Source organism: Gopherus flavomarginatus, chromosome 2, assembly GCF_025201925.1.
Source record: "Gopherus flavomarginatus isolate rGopFla2 chromosome 2, rGopFla2.mat.asm, whole genome shotgun sequence".
In the NCBI taxonomy this organism is placed as follows: Eukaryota; Metazoa; Chordata; order Testudines; family Testudinidae; genus Gopherus; species Gopherus flavomarginatus.
In genome coordinates this window covers 236,829,674-236,850,744 of record NC_066618.1, presented here as the reverse complement: position 1 = coordinate 236,850,744, position 21,071 = coordinate 236,829,674, and the positions used below count along the sequence as shown (strand labels likewise).

The 21,071-nt window shown below is 38.3% G+C and overlaps 1 protein-coding gene across 1 annotated transcript in view; it reads left to right on the top strand.

Annotated features, from left to right (window-relative positions):
- Nucleotides 1-19,108, top strand: part of LOC127045186 (cytochrome P450 7B1) — a 205,508-nt gene extending 186,400 nt beyond the window's left edge. Inside the window, exons 3-6 of the mRNA XM_050941003.1 lie at nucleotides 5,124-5,714; nucleotides 6,162-6,368; nucleotides 12,506-12,684; nucleotides 15,896-19,108. Of these exons, the coding sequence (XP_050796960.1) occupies nucleotides 5,124-5,714; nucleotides 6,162-6,368; nucleotides 12,506-12,684; nucleotides 15,896-16,186 (1,268 nt within the window). The 3' untranslated portion in view covers nucleotides 16,187-19,108. The remainder of the gene's footprint in view (nucleotides 1-5,123; nucleotides 5,715-6,161; nucleotides 6,369-12,505; nucleotides 12,685-15,895) is intronic.
- Nucleotides 19,109-21,071: the final 1,963 nt, after the last annotated feature.

Sequence of the window (21,071 nt, the reverse complement as noted above, 5' to 3'; positions counted from 1 at the left end):
AATTAAAAAGCACATCTTTCTCTGAGAAACAATGTAAATTCCTGACCTGTCGCAGAAAATAGTTCTCTAATTGGTTTTGTGTGGTGGTGCAGCAGAATCGTTTTCCCCAAACGTCATACCGGCGAAGCACTACTGTACATCATTGTCAACAGTTCAGCAAAATCTTCCTAATAAGAGGACGATTACGTAAATGTGATAGTCTTTAAAAAAAGAGTTGTTTCTTTATGATAGTACTTCCAAACCCAATCTTTTTACTTGATAAGGATCAAGAACAAATAGACAGCCAACTAGGTAAGAACTTTTAAGACCTTTGAAAAGTCTTTTCATTGTTTTTCATGATAAGACTTTGTTTACTTTTACTGATACATGATTAGGAACCATACCGGATGTTGTAGTAGTATATTTTTTGACTAACCAATCTCAATTTTAAAGAAGACAATCTACATCTTATAGTTGTTATACTGAATACGTTTAGCCTCTTTAAAAGCACTCCTAGTACATTTAAAAAAAATTAATATACATATATACCATTTAAAAACTTTTCAATCCAAAAATAGATGAAAAGTAATTTATCTTAACTATTTAAGCACTGAAGTCCATTGAAAACATTATTTTAATAACTTACATCATTATATATCCTATGAAATGCTTGTCATTCATAATTAGCATTAAAAAGGGCTCCGAGTGCATTATTAGAATAATTTCTTAACTATCATACATATACTGATTTATGTGCTAGGATTCACCAACAGTTGACAATTTTCATATCTTCTACATCAGTCTTTTGTTCTGAGGAGACTGTAAGCTGAACGGAGATATTTTAGGCATTCTCAGTAATGGCTGTAATAAAAGCTGAAGGATTAGAAAGAGAAGAACAGTCATGTCCACAGATAGAGAAGGAATCTGAAGGCTTTTACAGGAACAAGTGAAATATTCTGCTAATTTTACTTGTTTTTATGGTATTAAATAGAAGAATTTACTCAGCTTACTAAACTAGAAGGAATTTGAGCGTGACTTTACTGTACAGACGTGTCTTCTCAAATGGTTGTGAAAAAGGATTTTTTCAGTGTCCACAGACATTGTTGAACAGCTACAAAGGACTTTTAAATTGTCACAGTGGATTCTGTATAAATGGATTTAATATTTAAAGCCACAACTATGGAGAGCTTGTGGTCTGTTATCCTGCACTTTTTAGCAGATTTGGGAATTAGCTCCTACAGCTAGTCAGAGCGAAACTGTGGTGAGCACCAAAATTTTGATTTCTTTGTTTATGGTATGGGTTCACTTCTGAGAGGTAGCTCCTGAGGGTAACTGAAGTGGGGGAGCCTGTAGGGGGCATGCCTATTAAAGTGCTGAATAATGACTCAAAAATGTAGGAAGGCCTGCATTTGTTAGTGCCTGTTACCACCAGTACATAGACACTGTAGAAGTGAAAACAGAGTCCAATAGGGGAAATAAAATGATTTATTTTATTGTTTTAATTAGCCCATGCAAAAAAATTATAATCCTAATATTATTTATGATAACTTAGTTGAAATCAACAAATTTTGGTGATTGGTTTTAGATCCCAAAATGCTGCTGAGGGATTGTATGTTGATAGAGGGGATATTTTTACTTTATTATACCAGGTAATTGACAATATGTTACAGACACAAGGTGGGTGAGGTAATGTCTTTTTATAGAAGTTCATCCAGTTTAAGATATTTCTTCACCCACTTTGTGTCTCGAATATCCTGGGACCAACACGGCCACATCACTGTACACAAATATGAATACACTGTTAAACAGTAAAGCTATGTAGTTCTTCTGTGTGCTAGTAGGACAGAAATCACTAAAGGTTCCAGTTGCTAGTAACACTTCAACAGTTTTATAGCTGCAAGTAGTGACCTATAGGTTTTGGTCTTCATTTAGAGAGAGATCTAAAATCTTAAATTATTTGGGCATAGGTTCTATTGGAGTTACCTTAACAATTTGCACAATTTTTTTTTAAACCAGCCATTTTTGCCTTCTCTCTATATGGCTCAAATATCTCTCATTAGAATTTTGTAAATACTGTAACAGAGTTTTTGTGTCATATATTTCTATAATTTGTTGACTTTTTGGCAGTGATGTGGCCTGGAAGCTGAATTTGACTGCAAAAATGAATTATATTTTGGCATTTTTTTATCAGCTGGAAAATAAGACTAATAGAAATGTTGATCTGTGGCACACCCTTAATCATAGAAAATTCTCAGTGAAGTCTTTTCTTTCCAAAAGTTTGTAATTACACTAACATTGAATGAATGTTGTTTTAAGATTATTTATTAAAATGATGTTGTTTGCTTGAAGAATAATTTGCTTAGAATCATGTTGCTTATTTTTTAAAAATTATCAGAATTGATGTGCATTTGCTAAATGTCTGATTAAAGATCACAAAGAAACTTGTATTTTGCATGTGATATAAGCAGATGGTGCACAGATGGTTTAAATTAATATTAATTACAAAATCTTAAGTTAAAATTGTTTACCCTGTAAACTCGAAGTTGGAAAGCTAGCTAACTTCTTTTGGGTTAATAGCGCTCCAGTCTACTTATTAAAAATCATACCAAAGGTTTTTTTTATTTCCAGCCCTTGATCAGAAAGATAGTAGCCTCAATAAAGGGTATTGAGGAGAAAAGGTATAAGAACTGGAGTGGGGAGAGTGCTGAAGGTTGGCAACGCTCATATCTCCAACAAAGATCTTGGGTATCCTGGATTTAAAAGATTAAAGAAGCTCTTATTCTGAGATTGAAAATGCATTCACGTCCTGCAGTCTAGTAAGGGAGACCTCTTATCTAGTGATTGGAGCAAGGTCAGGAAGCCTCAGTTCTGCTCCTGACACTGCCACTAGTCTGTCGTGATTATTTTTAGACCAAGAAAGGAAGTAACTCTAAGATCCCAATCCCACATTGTTTAATTAGTAAATTACATTATAGTAAAACAAACAAAGAGTAACTTAAAAACACTCAAAAGTGTTTCTTTGACAAAGACCTTGGACAGAATTCTACTTTGATATGTGTTTTGTGCAACCCCATTGATTTCAACAGGAATGCAAGAGTCCAATATGTACTCATAATTACCATACCATGGTATATGTATCCACAGTCAGAACGGGAAGTAACTATGCACTCTCACATACCACTATATGTTACCGAGAGGTAATTGCAGACTTTTAAATAGTGGCTACTTTATGTACAGAGAGCCAAATTCTGTCTTCAGTTACACATGTGCAGCTCACATTAAAGTCAAAAGGAGTTTCACCCATTCAGCAGGGCAGAATTAGGCCTCAGATCTTGTAAGGATTATTCCTGGTTTTCTTTTATAGTGTGGATATTTCACTGAATATATGTACTTTTTAATGAGTACTTTCTTTTTTCTAATGTGTGCGCAAGTTAACACTCACAAACCTTTATTGTAAATTTAAACTTAGCATGGGCCCAGCTATAGTAAATTCAGAATTAATTTTATTTGGGAGGCATTATTTTTTTTGATCCCTGATAAATGGCCAGCAGTTTGACTTACCAGAATCTCTTTACTAGTAATTGACTTTCAGGGGAAAGAAGCTACAAAATTAACCCTAAAAACATCTCACACAGAAAAATAAATGGAACATTTTTAAAGGAAGTAAAAATTAATGTGAATTCTCTCTCTAATGTTGTTATCGGGTCAGTACTATTTCTTTTGATTATGAATGTAAGAAAGGGTGATAGAGTATGTTGTTAGTGCATTCTGATGCGATAATATTGGGTTCTCTTTCTTTGGGATTAGCTTAAAATCAAGATAGGATAGCATACTTCCAAAAATACTTTTCCATTATTTTAAAATGATGATATATTGCACAGAAAACTATTTTTTAAAATAAACCACCAGGTTATAATTTGTTGATACTATAATAAAGCTGCATCATCCTGTTAAATTTTAAAAAGTCAGGAAAACATGGAAGTAAACAAGACTGAAAAAGTATTTTAGTTGTCATGTTTTCTTTGGGCTATTGGAAACCTCACAGGCCCTGATCCTACAATAGACTTTCATGTAGATAGACCCCTCTGCTCATGGTAACCCCCATTGATTTCAGTGGGCTCTATGTAATCATAGAAATGTAGGTCATCTAATCCAGAAGCCATCTAGTTCAGCCCGCTACACTGAGGCAGGACCAAGTATATGCCGGCAGGTGTGCAGAGCTCGTTGTAAAATTGAAATCTTGGTTGTTGGGACTAACCTGGGCCACATAATTTATTCTCTTCTGCTTGAAGAAAAGCAGCATGCTGATATGTTAGCATATTTCCCACTTCAATTCCTCTCAAGCTATTGATATATTGCCCTTTCATATGGAACCATTTGTTTGTCCCTTTTTTGCCATTAAAAGATATCTAAAGATGTATAGTTTTCAAAATGCTTTTGAAAAGCATAATAAAGCTATATTGCATTTTTCATGAGTTATGCCAATTTAGTAAATGATTCATATGACTCCAAAGTACCATGATTATGTCACCCTCTGCTGTTGTCAAAACAATAGCTCGCTCTACACTTGACTTCCCTCATTCTAGTCTACTACAAAAATAAAGTCTCTGACTTCTTAAAAAAACTAATTATTGTAATTTCTCTCTCTCTCTTTTTACAACTAACTTTTGAAGATTTCTATGTGCTTATCACTTGAAATGCTGCGGGGGGAATGACTTAAATCAGTGGTTCCCAAACTTGTTCCGCCGCTTGTGCAGGGAAAGCCCTTGGCGGGGCGGGCCAGTTTGTTTACCTGCCACGTCCGCAGGTTCAGCCGATCGCGGCTCCCAGTGGCCACAATTCACTGCTCCAGGCCAATGGGAGCCGCTGGAAGCGGCGGCCAGTACGTCCCTTAGCCTGCACCACTTCCTGGAGCTCTCATTGGCCTGGAGTGGTGAACCGCGGCCCAGTGGGAGCCACAATCAGCCAAACCTGCGGACACAGGAGGTAAACAAACCGGCCTGGCCTGCCAGGGGCTTTCCCTACACAAGCGGCGGGACAAGTTTGGGAACCACTGGCTTAAATTAACATTGAATATTATTAATAATAGTAGTAGTATCACAAAAGAACTTATTTGTATATGTGGTTCTTTTTCTTCTGTTCAGGTAGATATATTACCTTTATCATGGACCCATTCCAGTATGTTTATGTGATCAGAAATAGCAAGCAACTTGAATTTTATGAATTTGCTGATAAAATGGCATCAAGAACTTTCGGCTATCCCTCTTTGTCAAATTTCCCAAACCTAAATGAGAATCTGCATCGAATTTACCAATACCTGCAAGGCAAGCCTTTGGACATAATTTCTGACCACATGATGAAAAATCTCCAGCATATATTTGAATGGAAATGCTCACAAGCAACAGATTGGAAAACAGAAAAAATGTACAAGTTCTGCAGCTTTCTAATGTTTGAAGCCAGTTTTATAACACTATATGGAAGAGATCCTGCTGCAGATGGCCACAATGTTATTAGTGAAATCAGAGACAAATTTACCAAGTTTGATGCCAACTTTCCCTATTTAGCTGCAAACATACCAATTGAGTTGCTAGGAGTTACCAAGAAGGTTCGGAAGGAGCTTATACATCATTTTTTACTTCAGAACATGGCAAAATGGATGGGAGGGTCAGAAGTGATCCAAGCCAGAAAAGATACATTAGAGAAATATGAGCTGCTCCAAGATTATGACAAAGCAGGTAGGAAACTTATGAATGATTGCTTGTCTAAAATAAAATAATTTACTATAGACCTTTGAAATAAAAAGGCAAAATGGCGACCTTGAAATTTTTTATGTTCTTTCTAATTGGCTAATGATAAAATATTTTACTCTGAAACAACCATCTATGATAATTGATTTTTTTTTTTGGCTGAGGTGGTAAAACAAGATACTTAATGGTGATAATGAGAGAGATTATAACTGAGCAGCATTTACTTCCCTTCTCTTCTTCCCTCCTCCCCCCCCCCATTACATTTCAAACTATTCTCATTAAGCAGAAAATTAGACTTCAGAAGCCTATTGGTCCTCATTAGCATTCACTGATCCTTGGCTGGGTCTGTGTCCTAACATCTTTTAATTAGCACACTGCAAATCTAATCAGTGTAATAAACGCTATTAATCTTCCTTTTCACTTATTTTCTCCCAGCACATCATTTTGCCTTCCTGTGGGCCTCTGTGGGAAACACGATTCCAGCTACATTCTGGGCCATGTATTATCTTCTGCGGCACCCAGAAGCTCTTGCAGTGGTGCGTGACGAAATTGACCATTTGCTGCAGTCAACAGGTCAAAAGAAAGGGCCTGGATATAGCATCCACCTCACCAGAGAACAATTGGACAACCTGGTCTACCTAGGTAATTTATTTTTATCTGTTGTGAAGAAAAGAGGGTATCTTTCTGCAAACTCAGTTTATCACTCATTTCTGTTTACTGAGAAGGTGGAGGACACAGCTGCTTAATTGACATAATAACACCCATTTACATCAATTATAAATTATGTAGTTTATAGCTGTAGATACTCTCATTGCATGTAAACATTAAAGCCTAGGTAATTAACTATGCAAAGTATGCAAAAGGCTAAATCGAAGCTTTGCAATTATTTGAAAAAAGTTTATATGCCTATTAAGTTGTTTGATTCTGAGCATCTGCCGAAGTGCTAATGCATTTCAGATACTTCTGTAGTGTGTTGCCAAGAAAGACCCTTTCCTGAACTGAATAAAAGTAGTTAGGAAAATCAATTTGTGCTCAGAATGTAGTTTACTATTTTCAAAACCAGTTTTATCTTTTTAGATCTTAAAAAAAGCTTGTTTTGTTTTAAAGTAACCTCAGATGTGTGACTCCTAATCAAACACAAGCAGATACCATCTTTGCAAATGAGAACCAATATTTTTAACAATAAAAATGAATAAAACCTTGAAATAATATGGAGAGTCTTAAGGGATAGGTAAGAAATTACAGAGTTTTCTAGGTCACTGATTCAAATGTGAACCATGTTAGTAGACATTGAAAGTTGTTTCCATTTAGTGACTGGATTAGCCTTTATAATTAGTTGATGGTCTCCGTTCATTTCCTAATGCACAAACACCTGCATCACAAAGCTAATGGGGTTGATTTTCAGAGGGACTAATGGCAGTCAGGCACCTAACTCTTAGGCCACTGAAAATGTCTACCATATCCTTTGACACAAGGCTCCATTGTCATCAGTTGGTTATAGCATGGACAACCACTGACGGAGAACATAGAGACTGAAGTTCCATTGAAGTTAATGGAACCACTTGTGTGCTTGAAATTGAGCATGTGCTTAACTGCCCTACTGGATCAGGGCTTGAATTGCTTTTCCACTCCTTGAAGAGATCCCTTCAGGTTAATGCTGAGACACATCAGCAGAGAAAGATGGGAAGAGTTTTCATTCTTTGCTCACACTGTACTTGTTTTGCAAATAATAGAAGCCTCTATTCTCCAGGGCTGTCCTATCTGGCAAGTGTCACAAACCTTACATTCACTTCTTAAAACTGAATTGATTATCATAGAACAAATGTAAAACCAAGTTTGTTTTTTCCCCACCTTTTTGGTATAGGCTGATACTGTCATCCAACTGTATATAAACTTAGAACGTTGGCTTCATTACAGAGTCACTGAAGTCTATTGGTGAAGATTTACTTTTATAAATAGATAAAGAACATTTTTGATGTAGAGGAGATGAACAATGTTACTCTGAATGAATGTCCATGAACTGCATGACTTTCCAAGCATGTAATGTATGTTGTTTGGGAACATGAGTAGAGCTACAGCATACCAAGGTTAATAGATGCATGGAAAAAGTTACCAGGGAAAACATGAAGAAGTTTAAATGAAGTCAAAAGACAACTTATTGTGTGTTTGGAAGAGGAGACTGAATGGTATTGTGAAAAAACAGGAAGACTGGATGAAGGAAAATGAAAAGGATAAGCACATTGGGCCCGACAGCCTTATCCTGAACTTAAAGCATCTATCCGTGTTGTATGTTTAGCTTTTTAAAAATTAACAGTTTCATAAAGTAACTATTTCATGATTTGCACCCAGTATCATTAAGTATCAAACCAATTTATGTACCTCACTAAAACTATCTGATGCCAAATGTCTGATGAACAGTTCAAAAACATTAAATATATCATCCAAACTTATGTTCTTTGAAACCTTACAGTACCTTAATACCAGTCAATTTATATGTTTGGGTGGAAGTGAGGGCAGCAGATTCTGCCTCAGACATATTCGTGACAAGTTTGGTAAATTTTCTGATCAGGTGAAGCTGAATGTTGTGTAAACAGAAGCCAGCTTTCAGTTCTTCTTTCACTTTAATCATAAAGGAACAGATACAGTCCCACAAAACAATAAAAAAAGAGAAAAATCGACATACTGCTATGTGCATTAAATAAATGCTTTAATGAAAAGTGACTCTAGGCTAATAATACCTTTGGAAGAACGTGGGGCTGATCCAGCACTGCTAGCACTCCCACAATTCCCAGCTGCTACACTGACAGTTTTGAGTACATAAAGAAAGCAGGATCAAGCCCCATCTGTACATTTAAAGCATTCTAACCATAGCATCTGAGAACAAGTTTTTCCCTCTTCATCTCACCCTTGAACCCAGTGCATACAGAATTGGGAATTCATCCCTCTGCTCCGACATGAGTAAGATAGACTAGGTGGGATTCTTGCATGTGCATCACCTTGTCATCTTGAGCTTGTTATTTTTTTCCTGTTCTAAATGTTCTGATTCCTGCACCCCTGTTTTGTCTTACTATAGCTTTAAGAAGAAGAATAGTCAAGATCTGTCAAAAGAAACATCATCTTTGTTGTGGTCAAATTTTCTGGTCTAGGGAACGGTATGGCTTGACTGACTTCTGAATCCATCATTTAGATGTCTATAAAAACTAAGTCCTGTCACCAAATCACAGGCCTGATTTCCCCCCCCCGTTCCCCCGCAGCTATTTCTGGAACAGCACAGTTTCCTTTTTGTCCTGACTTCTCCAGGAACCAGAATGTGCTTATTTGTATGTGCAGAGTAACATACATTATTAGTCATTATGACTCACAATGGAACTCTAATATATAGTAAACAATAATGGTATTTAGCGCACATTTTGTTCCGGCCATGTTTTCTTTATTTAGTTTATTTTATAATTTTTACATGAATTCATAATGTGAAGTATTCTTGCCCCATGACATTGCTGAATTCCAGATATTTGTTTCTAAAGGACAACTGCCTGAAAAATAATTGTATGTATATGAAAAGGAAGAAAAATTTTTAATAGCTGCAATGCAAGTGTTAAGCATGAAAAAATGTTGCTGGCATTTGAAAAAATAAATATATTCCCTAGTATGTGCTGGTTAGTACTGCTCGGTTCTTAGTAAGCCACAGATACACTTGTTTCAGACATTATTACTTGTGTTGGCACACTATAATGCATGATGTAAATTGTCACCAAAATATTTGCATACTCGATAGCTATTTTTCTATAATATACTCTAATAATTATAGTGCCCTATTACCTGCTAAATGTTAGTATAAAATTAACAATCCATTATGCACAATAAGTTTTATAAAACATTTACAGATAGAGATCATGTTTAATTAAAATTAACTTGCATATGAAAGCCAAATGCACTAATGATTCGCAATGACCTTTTATTACCTGCAGTCCCTTGTTTTGGCTGGATGATTGACAGCTTGCTGTTTGGCTACCATGTTGTATTTCAGCTGACAAGACTTTTCATTTTAACTCAATTTGCCTGCCTATCACAAGCTGGTGGCAGGCCAGGCTCAAGTCACCCAGCTTTGCCTCAGCAGCTTGCTCTATTTCTCATTAGTACGCATTTATTCAGTGGAAATTGGAAGACAAATGCTTGAAGGCATGTGAACTAAGTATAGCAAATTAGGTTTAAAGACTGAATATTTATAAGTGTATTGAAACAGTTTTTTTAAAAAAATCTAGAATGAATTGAGAGCTGAGTGCTAGCTTTGGTATAAGAGAAATGAAGACAGAAGTGGGAGGGTTCTAAGAATAACAATACTATGAGATGTCTCTCTCTTTATAGAAAATATGTAAAATCGCTCTGACAACACCTTATCAACTAACAGCCTGGCTTCCCCTTTATGTAGCACTTGTACAATGAAGTTTAGCATCTCGTGTGTGTAAGAAGGGAAAAAAATGAGGGTCATGTTCATTTGCTGCTTGGTTATCCCTTGGTATGCTTTAAATTGCCTTGTTTGTTCGGCACTAGCACAGAAACAGATGTTGCTCTACCGTGGTGGATAATTTACTGTACCTCATGGTGCAGAATGGAAGGCCTCCCAAGCTACCCAGCTGGTCTGTCAGTTGCACTGGCTGGTGTCTGCTGAACTATGACAAATGCAAGTAAAGACTGCAATTTTATTGTGCAGTTGTCATTCTTCTCAATGTATAGCTCCGGCATTCATACAGGGTTGTGGAAGGCTGAGTGTCTATTTTTTAATGTTAGACTGCAAACCCATCTAAGCTCCATTCTCCTTTGTTGATCATAATGTGACTCATTACTTTTGTCATCTAATGATTATCGGCATGATCGCTCAGAGCTAGAGCCAAGCTTGCCTTCCTCACATAACTGGTACTGGAAGGTAAAACAGATTTGTCATTTATGATCTGACCGCTAAGCCACACTTTGTGCTCCATTATTGTGATTAACTTCTGCATAAGATATGCTTGCCCAATTGTCATTTGTGATACTGCAATGGGCACAGACTGCCATGCTTCCTGGGAGAATGTCAGCCAATAGGAGGTGACCGTGTAGCTCATGATGTTAAATGTAAACCTGCTATTTCACAGAAGCAGGTCCATAATTATTTTGCTTTTCTTTTTTTCCTCCTTATTTGATTTCTTGGGTGAACAGTGTTGCTGCATATGTCAGCTACCATTTTCATATTGTAGACTAAAGTGGTGTTATCAGCTTCATTTTTCCAAGGATGGAGACAGCACAAGAGTGAAGGCTGGACCTTTTCTTTGTACCGTGTAAAGTTTTGTTGCCAGAGCGCTGCCAGTTGAAATCTATCGTGTCAGGTGCCTTGTGGCTATCCACAGTAGAGGCCATATTCTGGAACCAGAGTTCTTTTCTGGCTTCGTCACCAACAAGCCGATTTGACTCTGCCTGATTATAGTAACGAAGGCAGTCCAAAAGAATATGCACAGACTCACTGTGCGTCACATTGAATCACAGCGCTGGCCACACAAAGCTGACCGCAGCCTCATTTCTTTAGACAAATGCACGCTTAAGGAAAAACCTCCTGCGAGAAAGCATCCAAGGCCGTTTTATTTGCTATGCATGCTACACCAGATTTAATTTTTAGTGAAAGAACGTTTGTTATTATCTTTTTCAGATGTATCTATGCTGTGTAGCTACTGTCTCTAATAAACTAACCTTTGGGTGCAGGGATTATGGTGCCATGCTAAACACTTACAGGAGGTTTATTTTATAATACAGAGCATTAATAAAGTCATAAATGTATTATGTGAAACTGAAACTCTATTTTAGGCTATTTTTCACACTGATGATTAGAAGGAATCAAGTCGCATATTACAGCACCCATACATGCTGGTGGAAAAATAGTCAGTTTTGATTACAAAGTGAGAGATGCAGCACTAGACAGGAGCTACATGCTGATATGCATGCTATCAGAATGATTTATGCAAATTATGCATATTATTCCCAAAGGAATTCCTCCTCAAACTGCCAGGATAAATTGCCGGAAATTAGCCATAAAATCTGTCGTGCTAGGAGCAAAAGGTGAAGGCCATTGGGAAAGCAAGGACATTCAGCTTCTGGAGCCTTCCAGCATATGATGATGTTAGAAATCTTGTTTGCCATAATACTGAGAAGAATATTTTTTCTCATGATTCAATAAAAGTATTTTCTCTTTTAAAATTGCCAAGCAAATTGTTTACATTCACTCTGAAAATAATTGAAATCAGAGTTTGGCAGCATATCTTGTTGGATATTAAAAAATGCCTCAAAATACCTCAAAATTATTAACAAGTTAAATGATTTTTCTCACAGTTCTTCTATTACAATCGACAGCTTTTGAAAGGCAGGCTAAATAGTCCTTTCAGTGCTTTGACTGGTATTTGCTCCAAAATATATGTAAATGTATAAAGCATTCATGTCTTTCAATTGTGTTGTTTTCAGCATGATACCTGAATAATGGCTTTCCACCCAATATTCACTACTGCCTAAAGCCTACAAGATGCCTCAGAACCATCAGTGAGAATTACATTTAAAGGTTCAGAATTGCAGCTTTTCCCCCCAACCCCTCTGGGATAGTTTATTACCTCCTTGTAGCATCTAGCATGATTGGAGGGTGGGGGCGGGTGTTAGCCTGCCCTACTGAACTTTTAGTGATCCAGCAGCTTTAGCCATGTATAACTTCCAATCATCTTCCATATTTTAATGCTTTTCCTTCTCTCTTTGTTTAAATTCAGAGAGTGCTTTAAACGAGAGTTTACGAATGTGCTCGGCTTCCATGAACATTCGGATCAGCCAAGAGGATTATATTCTCAAACTGGGAGGAAATCAGGAAGTCAGTTTGAGGAAAGGAGACTGGATAGCTCTTTACCCTCAAATTTTGCACATGGACCCTGAGGTCTATGAAGATCCTGAGGTAAAACATTCAGCTGGTGCTACTCATCATACTTCAGGCACATTGCAGCAGCCGTGCTTTTTGTGATAGTTTTTTACTGCTGTTCCTTCTTGTGGAACAAATCTTCCTACTTTCAGATGTATTTTCTAGGGCCTTGTAGGTCAAAGGATTCATGGCCTGAAGAGAGAAATATGGTGATGAGACTGACTGCTACTGCTTTCAAAGGAATTGACAATTGCACATTGACTACCATAAACTTTAGGCTAAATGTGGGTTATGTTTGGCAGTGGATCATTTGATACCCAGGAAGGGCTGAATAATAGAAGGTGCTTTAAATAGCAAATAATGTGGACCATTTAACTAAGTGCCCCCAAAGCATCATTGACTCTCCAAAGCCCTATAATAGCAGTGTCTTATTTGAGCCATGTGCTTTTTCACCTCTCTTCATAGGGATTCACCCCTTTTTGGTCAATTAGTATGATGTTGTGAACTTGAGATTGTAACGCTGTTGCTCTGCGGTGAAGCTCTGAGGGTAATTGTGTCATCTCCTTATATTTTTTTCTGAAGCTAGAGTTAATGAATATAAAAGACTGGAAATTAATCCACCCTGGCTCAGCCTTAATATGACTTCAGAAGTTCACCACCTGCATGCAAATTGAATAGTCATACTCTTGCATAGATTTTACTGAAGGATTGTTGTTGCTAGTCTGGTGTGCTGTACAGTAAGTGAGATTTTACAGAGCAAGACCAGTCAATGCCAACTGCATCTTACAGAGGTGGCAGTTTATAACTAAATCATTTCTCCTCACTTGCCCCCTCATTTTCTGAGCAAGTGGTTGTTTATCGATCATTCTCGTTTAAACACTTATTAAGAATGTTGCAGATATATTCCAAATCATCGTTCAGCTTCAGAAGGGAAATTAGATTTGTTTACACATTTTTAGAAGATGATTGCTTGGATAAAACACACAACCAGTTTAAGAATAAAAACATGTTTATCAGGTTGCAGTAAAAGAGCCAGATTCTGATGTCCTTATTCACATAGAATAGTATTGTACTCTACAGGTAGTCCTACTGAAGTCAATGGGACTAGTCTTGAAGTGTAAGGTGCGACTCAACATAATTGAGGATGTTTGAAGGCTGGCCAGAAGAAGAAATTATAAATGGAAGTACTGCTACAGATATGAACACAATATCTAATTTCTTAGTAAAAACCAATTCTCTGTCCATATACAAAAAAGGAAAACTCTATGTATAAAATTAGTAGCTGAGCATTTCTTGAAGTCTCCCTTACTTAGTAATTGTCAGAATGTGATACCATGTTTCCATAGGTGGACAATATTTTCTCAATATACATTTTCTCCTCAGCTTTCACAGTATCACTTTAGTTTATATACTTTCTCATTTTGATGGTAAATGATTTATCAGTACGTGGCAGAGTACATTGATTTCAACACTGAGACCCACTCAAAAAGGGGGGAAATAACTTCTGTTGTGTTCTTGAACTTGTAGTGCACACATCTATTGAATATGAGATGCAAACTGAATTTTATTGAAGAGCAGTCTTGGGTTTGTCATATATTTGGGTGGGAAAAGTTTTCTGGGAAAACAGGTAGCTCAGTGGATTAGTTCAGTATTAACAATTCACTTCTGCAGACTTTTATATTAAATTCAGGCCACTGATGAAATTAACATCTTATGTTTAGGTATCATATTAAATAAGTGTAACTGTGTGTTGGTGACCTCTTTCCCCACTCCTCAAAGCCTAAGTAAATGCTAGTCAGATCTTTTCATGGACTATACACCTCCACTGCTTGCTTCTCAAGATAGTCTACAGACAGCCAGGAGGCCCTGCTGATCACAGTTTAAGAACCTCTAATCTGATAGATAGAACAGCGTTCTGGTAATCAGAAGTCTAGGCCTCTCTACCACTGTTTCTTACTGATGTTCAAGAGCATTATGGAAACTGAGTCTTTTTATTTTTCCATAGGACACATAGAACAGGCAATCAGAAAATGTACAGTATTATTATGTTTGTATTTTTATTAAAATTAATATATTGCTTTCTGGCAAAGAGCTAATCAATCCACTTTTTCCTCCATGGTATGGCTTGACCAGGGACCTGCCTGGTAAACTTTCTATGACTTTTTTACTATCAGCTGAGATGGTTTCTGTCTGAATTGCTTGTTCAAGTCTAACTTTCAAAAGCTTGAACTATAGCAGATGTATGCTAACTGCCCAAGTGCTAATGAGTGAACATAAGCAGAGAGTGTTTTGTTATTTTCATTCAAAGCATACATGACTATTTTTATGTGGTTCAATTCACCATGGACTGAGCTAGCATTGCCATATCTCCTTCATTCACAAACTCAAGTTAGCCATTAATTATGACGCTGATATTAAAGGTCTTCAGAAAGGTGTTAAATTTATGGGACCTAAGATACTAGCTAAACTTATTGGAGTAAATTCTAGAGTACTTACTCTAGAAAAACACTTCCTGCTATGGTCACTTATTAACATGTGGCCTGCTTTGCACACATCTTCCATAGCAAGCCATTGAAAGTCAGGTGTGAACAAGTGAGACAGATGGAAACTATCTTCTACTGACAAGAAAACTTATAGTAAGTTATCAGGGCTAGTTCCTGAACAATCCGTACCATGAGAAGGAAGGTGGGGGTTGCAGTAGATCAATTTTCTGCTTGCCAGAAAGAACAACATCATTGTACCAATGGGATTTTGCCAGATTTTGCCGATTATTATTAATAGTAATGTATGTAGCCTCCTGGGTGAATAGGATGCTTCACAAACAAAAACTGGCCTCTTCCTGAGGATCATTGTCCCTGCCTCAAAATGCCCATAATTAGAACAGAAGAAGGCTTTTCCTGCACTGGCATGGACATAGAGTCCTCTCTCTCTTCCAGTCACTTGGTGGGAATGGGTCCCGATGCTGACCTGCTATTAAGCTGCCATAGCAACTAACACTCTCTCTAGCCCTTAAAGGGGCAGCACACCTTTTCCAACAACCCAGACAACAGCCTTTGCCACTTAATGTGCAGTGAGGTAATTTGAGGGTACATAAAACTCAATTTAAGTGAACAGACTAAAAAGAGGAAGCTGTCAGTTCCTTGGCTTAGCTCTTAATTTACTTCAGGGTTTTAGAAGCACCCTCTTGCAAATGAAACCGCTTTTGTAACTGCTCCGTTAATTTTCACCGTCTCTCTTTTATTTTCAGGTGTATAAGTTTGATCGTTATATAGAGAATGGCAAGAAGAAAACCACCTTCTACAAGTGGGGAAGAAAGCTGAAATACTTTCTGATGCCTTTTGGCTCTGGAATCAGCATGTGTCCTGGCAGGTTCTTTGCAATGAATGAAATGAAGCTGTTTCTGATTTTATTCTTGGCTCACTTTGACATAGAACTAGTGGAAAAGAAGCCCATAGGGCTCGACAACAGTCGTATGGGCCTTGGTATCCTCTTGCCGGACTCTGATATTGCCTTTTGTTACAAGATAAGATCTTTTTAGAAAAGTAAACTGCCTATTGCAGACTTCCCACTAATCTCACTTTTTTGCTGTTTCCTGGCTGTGTATTTTTTTTTAGACATGTTTGCTTTTTCCTGTTCTGCTTTCATCTCTCTCCTACTTCTGTATGTTTAAGTGAAGAGAGAATAATGCTAAATGTCTTAGGGCTGGAGGATCACTTCCACAGACACGAGAACAGGAGTGGCTGGAAATTGATAAGGGGGCATGGAAGAAAGCAGCAAGTCTGAGACATTCACCCTGCACAATACCCTGAGCCAATAGAAGTCATTAGCTGCCATTCCACACTACACCCTCTCTGCTGAGGGGAAAGTATCGCAATCGGGGTAGCCAGTGGCCGCATGCCTTTGTAACCCACATGAACCCAATGTGGGCCTCTGTCCTCCTCTAGTGGCTGGACCACATGAGAGATTTTTGTCGCCTCTGCTGCCCTGGTGCTAATATATCTGGTCCTTTAACTCAGCTCGTGGAGGCTCAGCCTTTTAGATGTAAAGGCCTTGGGTTCAATCCCACAGACAGTTGACCCATCTGGAGGTGCCATTACACCTGCTCAAGGAAACATGCTGCCCAAGGATAAAGGGGACCTGGAGAGCAGTGTGGCAGAGAAAGGGGACTCTTTTTATTCCCGCCATCTCCAAGCCCCTTTCCCCTCAGCACAGCATTCACTAGAAACTGCACAAAATCTGTCTTGCTGGTTTCCTGGACCCATTTTCCTCTCTGATGGATTTTACTCTGGGAGGGTCCAGTGTGACCTTTGATGACCCCCAAAATTTATGATGCAAAGTGAGCGTTCCATTGGCCCCCTCTTCCATCCAGGCATCCTTGCACTAAAGAAAAGCCTTGGAAAAAATACTAGTGTTTTTGTTTAGAAAACCAACCTCAATGAAGTGCTGGATGGGGCTCCTGGGAGCCCTTGCTTAAATTATACCACCAAATAGAAGGAGAATGAATTGCTGTCAATGGAGCTAACTTTTAAATTCCCATGGAGAGTATCTCCTCAGATCCCTCTCATCCCTCCCCACCCATCCCCCGCAAAAAACATAAAGTAACCTCCACCCCATTTCAAATCACACAGCATGAACACTGTTCTACACTATCAATATAGTCTGTATATTTTTCAGGAACAAAAATATAAACAATTCCATGAAATGCATTTACTGGTAAATTGTTCACCTAGTGGTGCCGCCCCTGTCTTGCTTATGGCTATTTTCATGTAAATAGAAAAACAAATGAATGGGTCCTTCTGCCATCCCCTCCCTGAGAAATTCAACCTTGATACATGGGGTTTATCACAGGCTAAGGGTGTTATGACTTGTAGGAGTGTCTTGTTATCATTCTGGCAGCATTTTACTGGCTTAGGAGTACTTTTTGAAATTCAACAGTTTGTTACTTATGCAACATGAATCAGTAATCTGAATCTACTACTGTTATAGGGCCTGATTCAAACCCTATTAAAGTCAATGGGAAGCTTTTGTTGACTTTAACAGGGTCTGAATCAGGCCCATACTGTCTACTGATTTATCTGAGCCACAACACTACATTATTTCATATTCAATGTGAGCGTATTTAAAATGACACCATCATCTTAAAAATGAGATTTTTAAGCATTACCAGTAACGGTTTGGAGTATTACATTTGAAAGAGATTAGAGAAGAAAACAGAATTGTTTGGCTTGTTTACTTTGTGCATTTGACATCACTTTGTATTTGCCAGTTTCTCCTGCTGTCTTTAACACATACACAAAAAAGAAGAAACTTTTCCAACTCTAGAAAAATATGATTGCAAAACCACAAAACTTGGCAGGGGGATTCAAGGACAAAAGTTGCACACTAAAACTACTTTTAACTTGTTTTTAAAAAGACGACTAATTTTCAAGTTGATGGTGACATTTAATCTGTGTTTAGAAGTAGAATACTATACCTGCAAATTGTGAAGTAGTCTGTATCACTGGCTCTTGTCTGAGATAACTTCCCGCAACTCTTTAACTCCACATTCCTGATGATTCTAAAGACACTTAAAGTGCTAGGAATATGAGTGAAACTCTGTGTGATTAAGACAATTTTTTAGAAATCTAAAAGCGGGATTTATTTACAGAGAGGTGGCTTCTATTGAATGCCATTTTTCCCTAGTCTTTTACATATTTCAAAGCTGTGGCCTAAATAATGTTGTGCTACTTAAAAGAATATTGCTATTGTACAAGAAGCTAACAACTTTAGCCTCACGCATATCCTACAGATTCTGGAAATTGTCCCCACATCAATTACACACAATTTCTTACTGATGCTACATTCCTCCTTAATATACCTCCTTTGGGGCCAAATCCTGAGCCTGCTCTTTGCCATTCGCCTTTATGTGGTAACTCCATACAACCATGTAAATGAGCTGTGGACTGATTTTAGCGAGAGCTGAGCTAGTTGTAAGTGGGACCCAAAGGTTCTGCTTCATAAATAAGCTCCTCAGTACTCATGCAGATTGTCGGCCCCTCATTCGCTTTTTTTCTTTCCCCAGCTGGAGACAGGGCCAGAAAGCCAGAAGTCACTTCATGGGAGCATTACCTGCCCTGAAGATGTGCTCCAGCATACAATTATCATTTATAGAAGTTAGACTGAAAGAGGTTGGAGAGCCATGGCAGCATATCAATGCTAGTTTGGGGAACCAACCTTTGCTTGGTCCCACACCAGATTTGCATTGGTCTCTGTAGTTGCAAAACTAATTTATGCAGAGCTGTTTTAGCTACATGGATGTGAGCAGAGACAAATTTGCCCCATAAACATTTATAGATACATGCCTGAGTTGTAATTAGTGACTCATGTGGAGCAGGGCCGGCTCTAGCCATTTCGCCGCCCCAAGCACGGCAGCACGCCGCGGGGGCACTCTGCCGCTCGCCGGTCCCGCGGCTCTGGTGGATGTCCCACGGACGTGGCTGTGGAAGGTCTGCTGGTCCCGCGGCTCCGGTGGACCTCCCGCAGGCGTGCCTGCGGATGCTCCACCGGAGCCGCGGGACAGCGGACCCTCCGCAGGCATGCCTGCGGGAGGTCCACCGGAGCCACCTGCTGCCCTCCCAGCAACCAGCAGAGCGCCCCCCATGGCATGCCGCCCCAAGCACGCACTTGGCGTGCTGGAGCCTGGAGCCAGCCCTGATGTGGAGTCAAAGAACACAAAAGGAATTGTGGAAAGTGATCTCAGTGTTCTTTGAACAAGTAATTTAGAACTAAATTCCCAAGCGTTCATTCATTTTTAGTGCCTCCTTTTTAAGTGCCCTAAATTGACAGCACCCAAGGCTTAGTGTTCAGAGGTGCTGAGCACCCACAACTTCACTTGACCTCCATGGAAGCTGTAGACGCTCTGAAAAATCTGAAAAGTTGGCCGAAGGTGTCTCCATCCAATTGAGCACCAAAGCCAGTGGACATTTTTTTTTTAAGTAAGCCTTAATTTCCTTCTGCCGCATTCTTCCTCATATTTAAAATGGAGAAAATCTTTCCCCTCTTTTAAAGCACTTAAAGACCTATGGATGAAAAGCATTATATAAATACTAAGGATTAGTATTATTTGTTGTTTATGCCTGAGGCCATTTAATTATTCATGTAAACAATATACCCAAAATCAGCATCACTAGAAAGATTTTCAAAGATTGGCACATCTAAGCTCCCAGGCCTCTGGGAAGAATATTGTTTCTGAGAGATATATTGAATGACCATTTTCTCTTCATATATAATTATCAATACTACCTATGGTATTGGAGTATACTTATGTTAAATGGGCTTTTCAGTTGATTAAATGCCTTAACTTTGCTTCAACATTTAATCAACTGCAAAAGCAGTTTATTGCTTGTATACTCCAGCTCAATAGAATAAAATTTGTTTTTATATACAGACTTTCATATTCAGGTTAGTTACTAGTGTAGTGACTCTGTAGCCAAACATCACCGCTATTATATATTCAGCCATCGCTCACGATCCTCTTGGATGTTAGAACCTGTGTTATTGAGAGAGAAAATGTTGACATCATTACAATGTTGACTATAGACATTATTGCTTAAATGTAAGCCGTAACATGTCTCATGCCACAATTATGATCAATCTTTCATTGGCATTCTATTTTGAAACAAATGTGAAGCAACTGTGAAAATACAAGTAGGTATTTGTTTTAACCATCAGACCTTCTTTGACTCATACTGTGCTTTTAGGATTTTGAATTAGAGTATAACTTGATGTAGCATAATTTAATAGGACATACTGGGACAGTGCCAAAAGTAACTGAAAAACATTACTAGTTTCAGATTAATCACTGATCAGTCAGTATAAATATCTATTCAGAAATAAAACAAGTATGTGCAAACAAGCAAATAAAAATCTATATCCCCAGCTGTATCTTAGAGCATCAGGTCACAAGTAAGAAGTTGAGGCACAGTCCTGCAAGGTGCTGAGCACCCTCTACATATTTACTCACTTTAATAGGAGTATAGGGTGCTCTGCATCTCACAGGATTGAATACTTGATTTGAGGTAAAATTGGCCTTAGCTTTTGTTAAATTAACCAAACCTAAACCAAGCAGTGAGAGTCCCTGCTGAACAGACTCAGATCTACCCAGGCTGTATCGAGAATCTGGATGATGTCTTGGCAAGATGCCTAACTTTGGCTGTCCAGAGCTGGCATCCCCTGGTAAGATCCCATCCTCGGACTTTCTACTTATGCCTAGCAATGGCGCAACCTAGTATTGTGGCCTTCTCATAAGAGTGCCTCACATACTCCAATCCATTGCAAAGAGCAAACCTCATCTTGCTTGTATTAGTAGGGTCAAGCCTTGCTAAGAAGTATGTGTGAGAGTTGAAGAGATAGGGCTTTCATCCAGATGCTCCTATGGATTATCT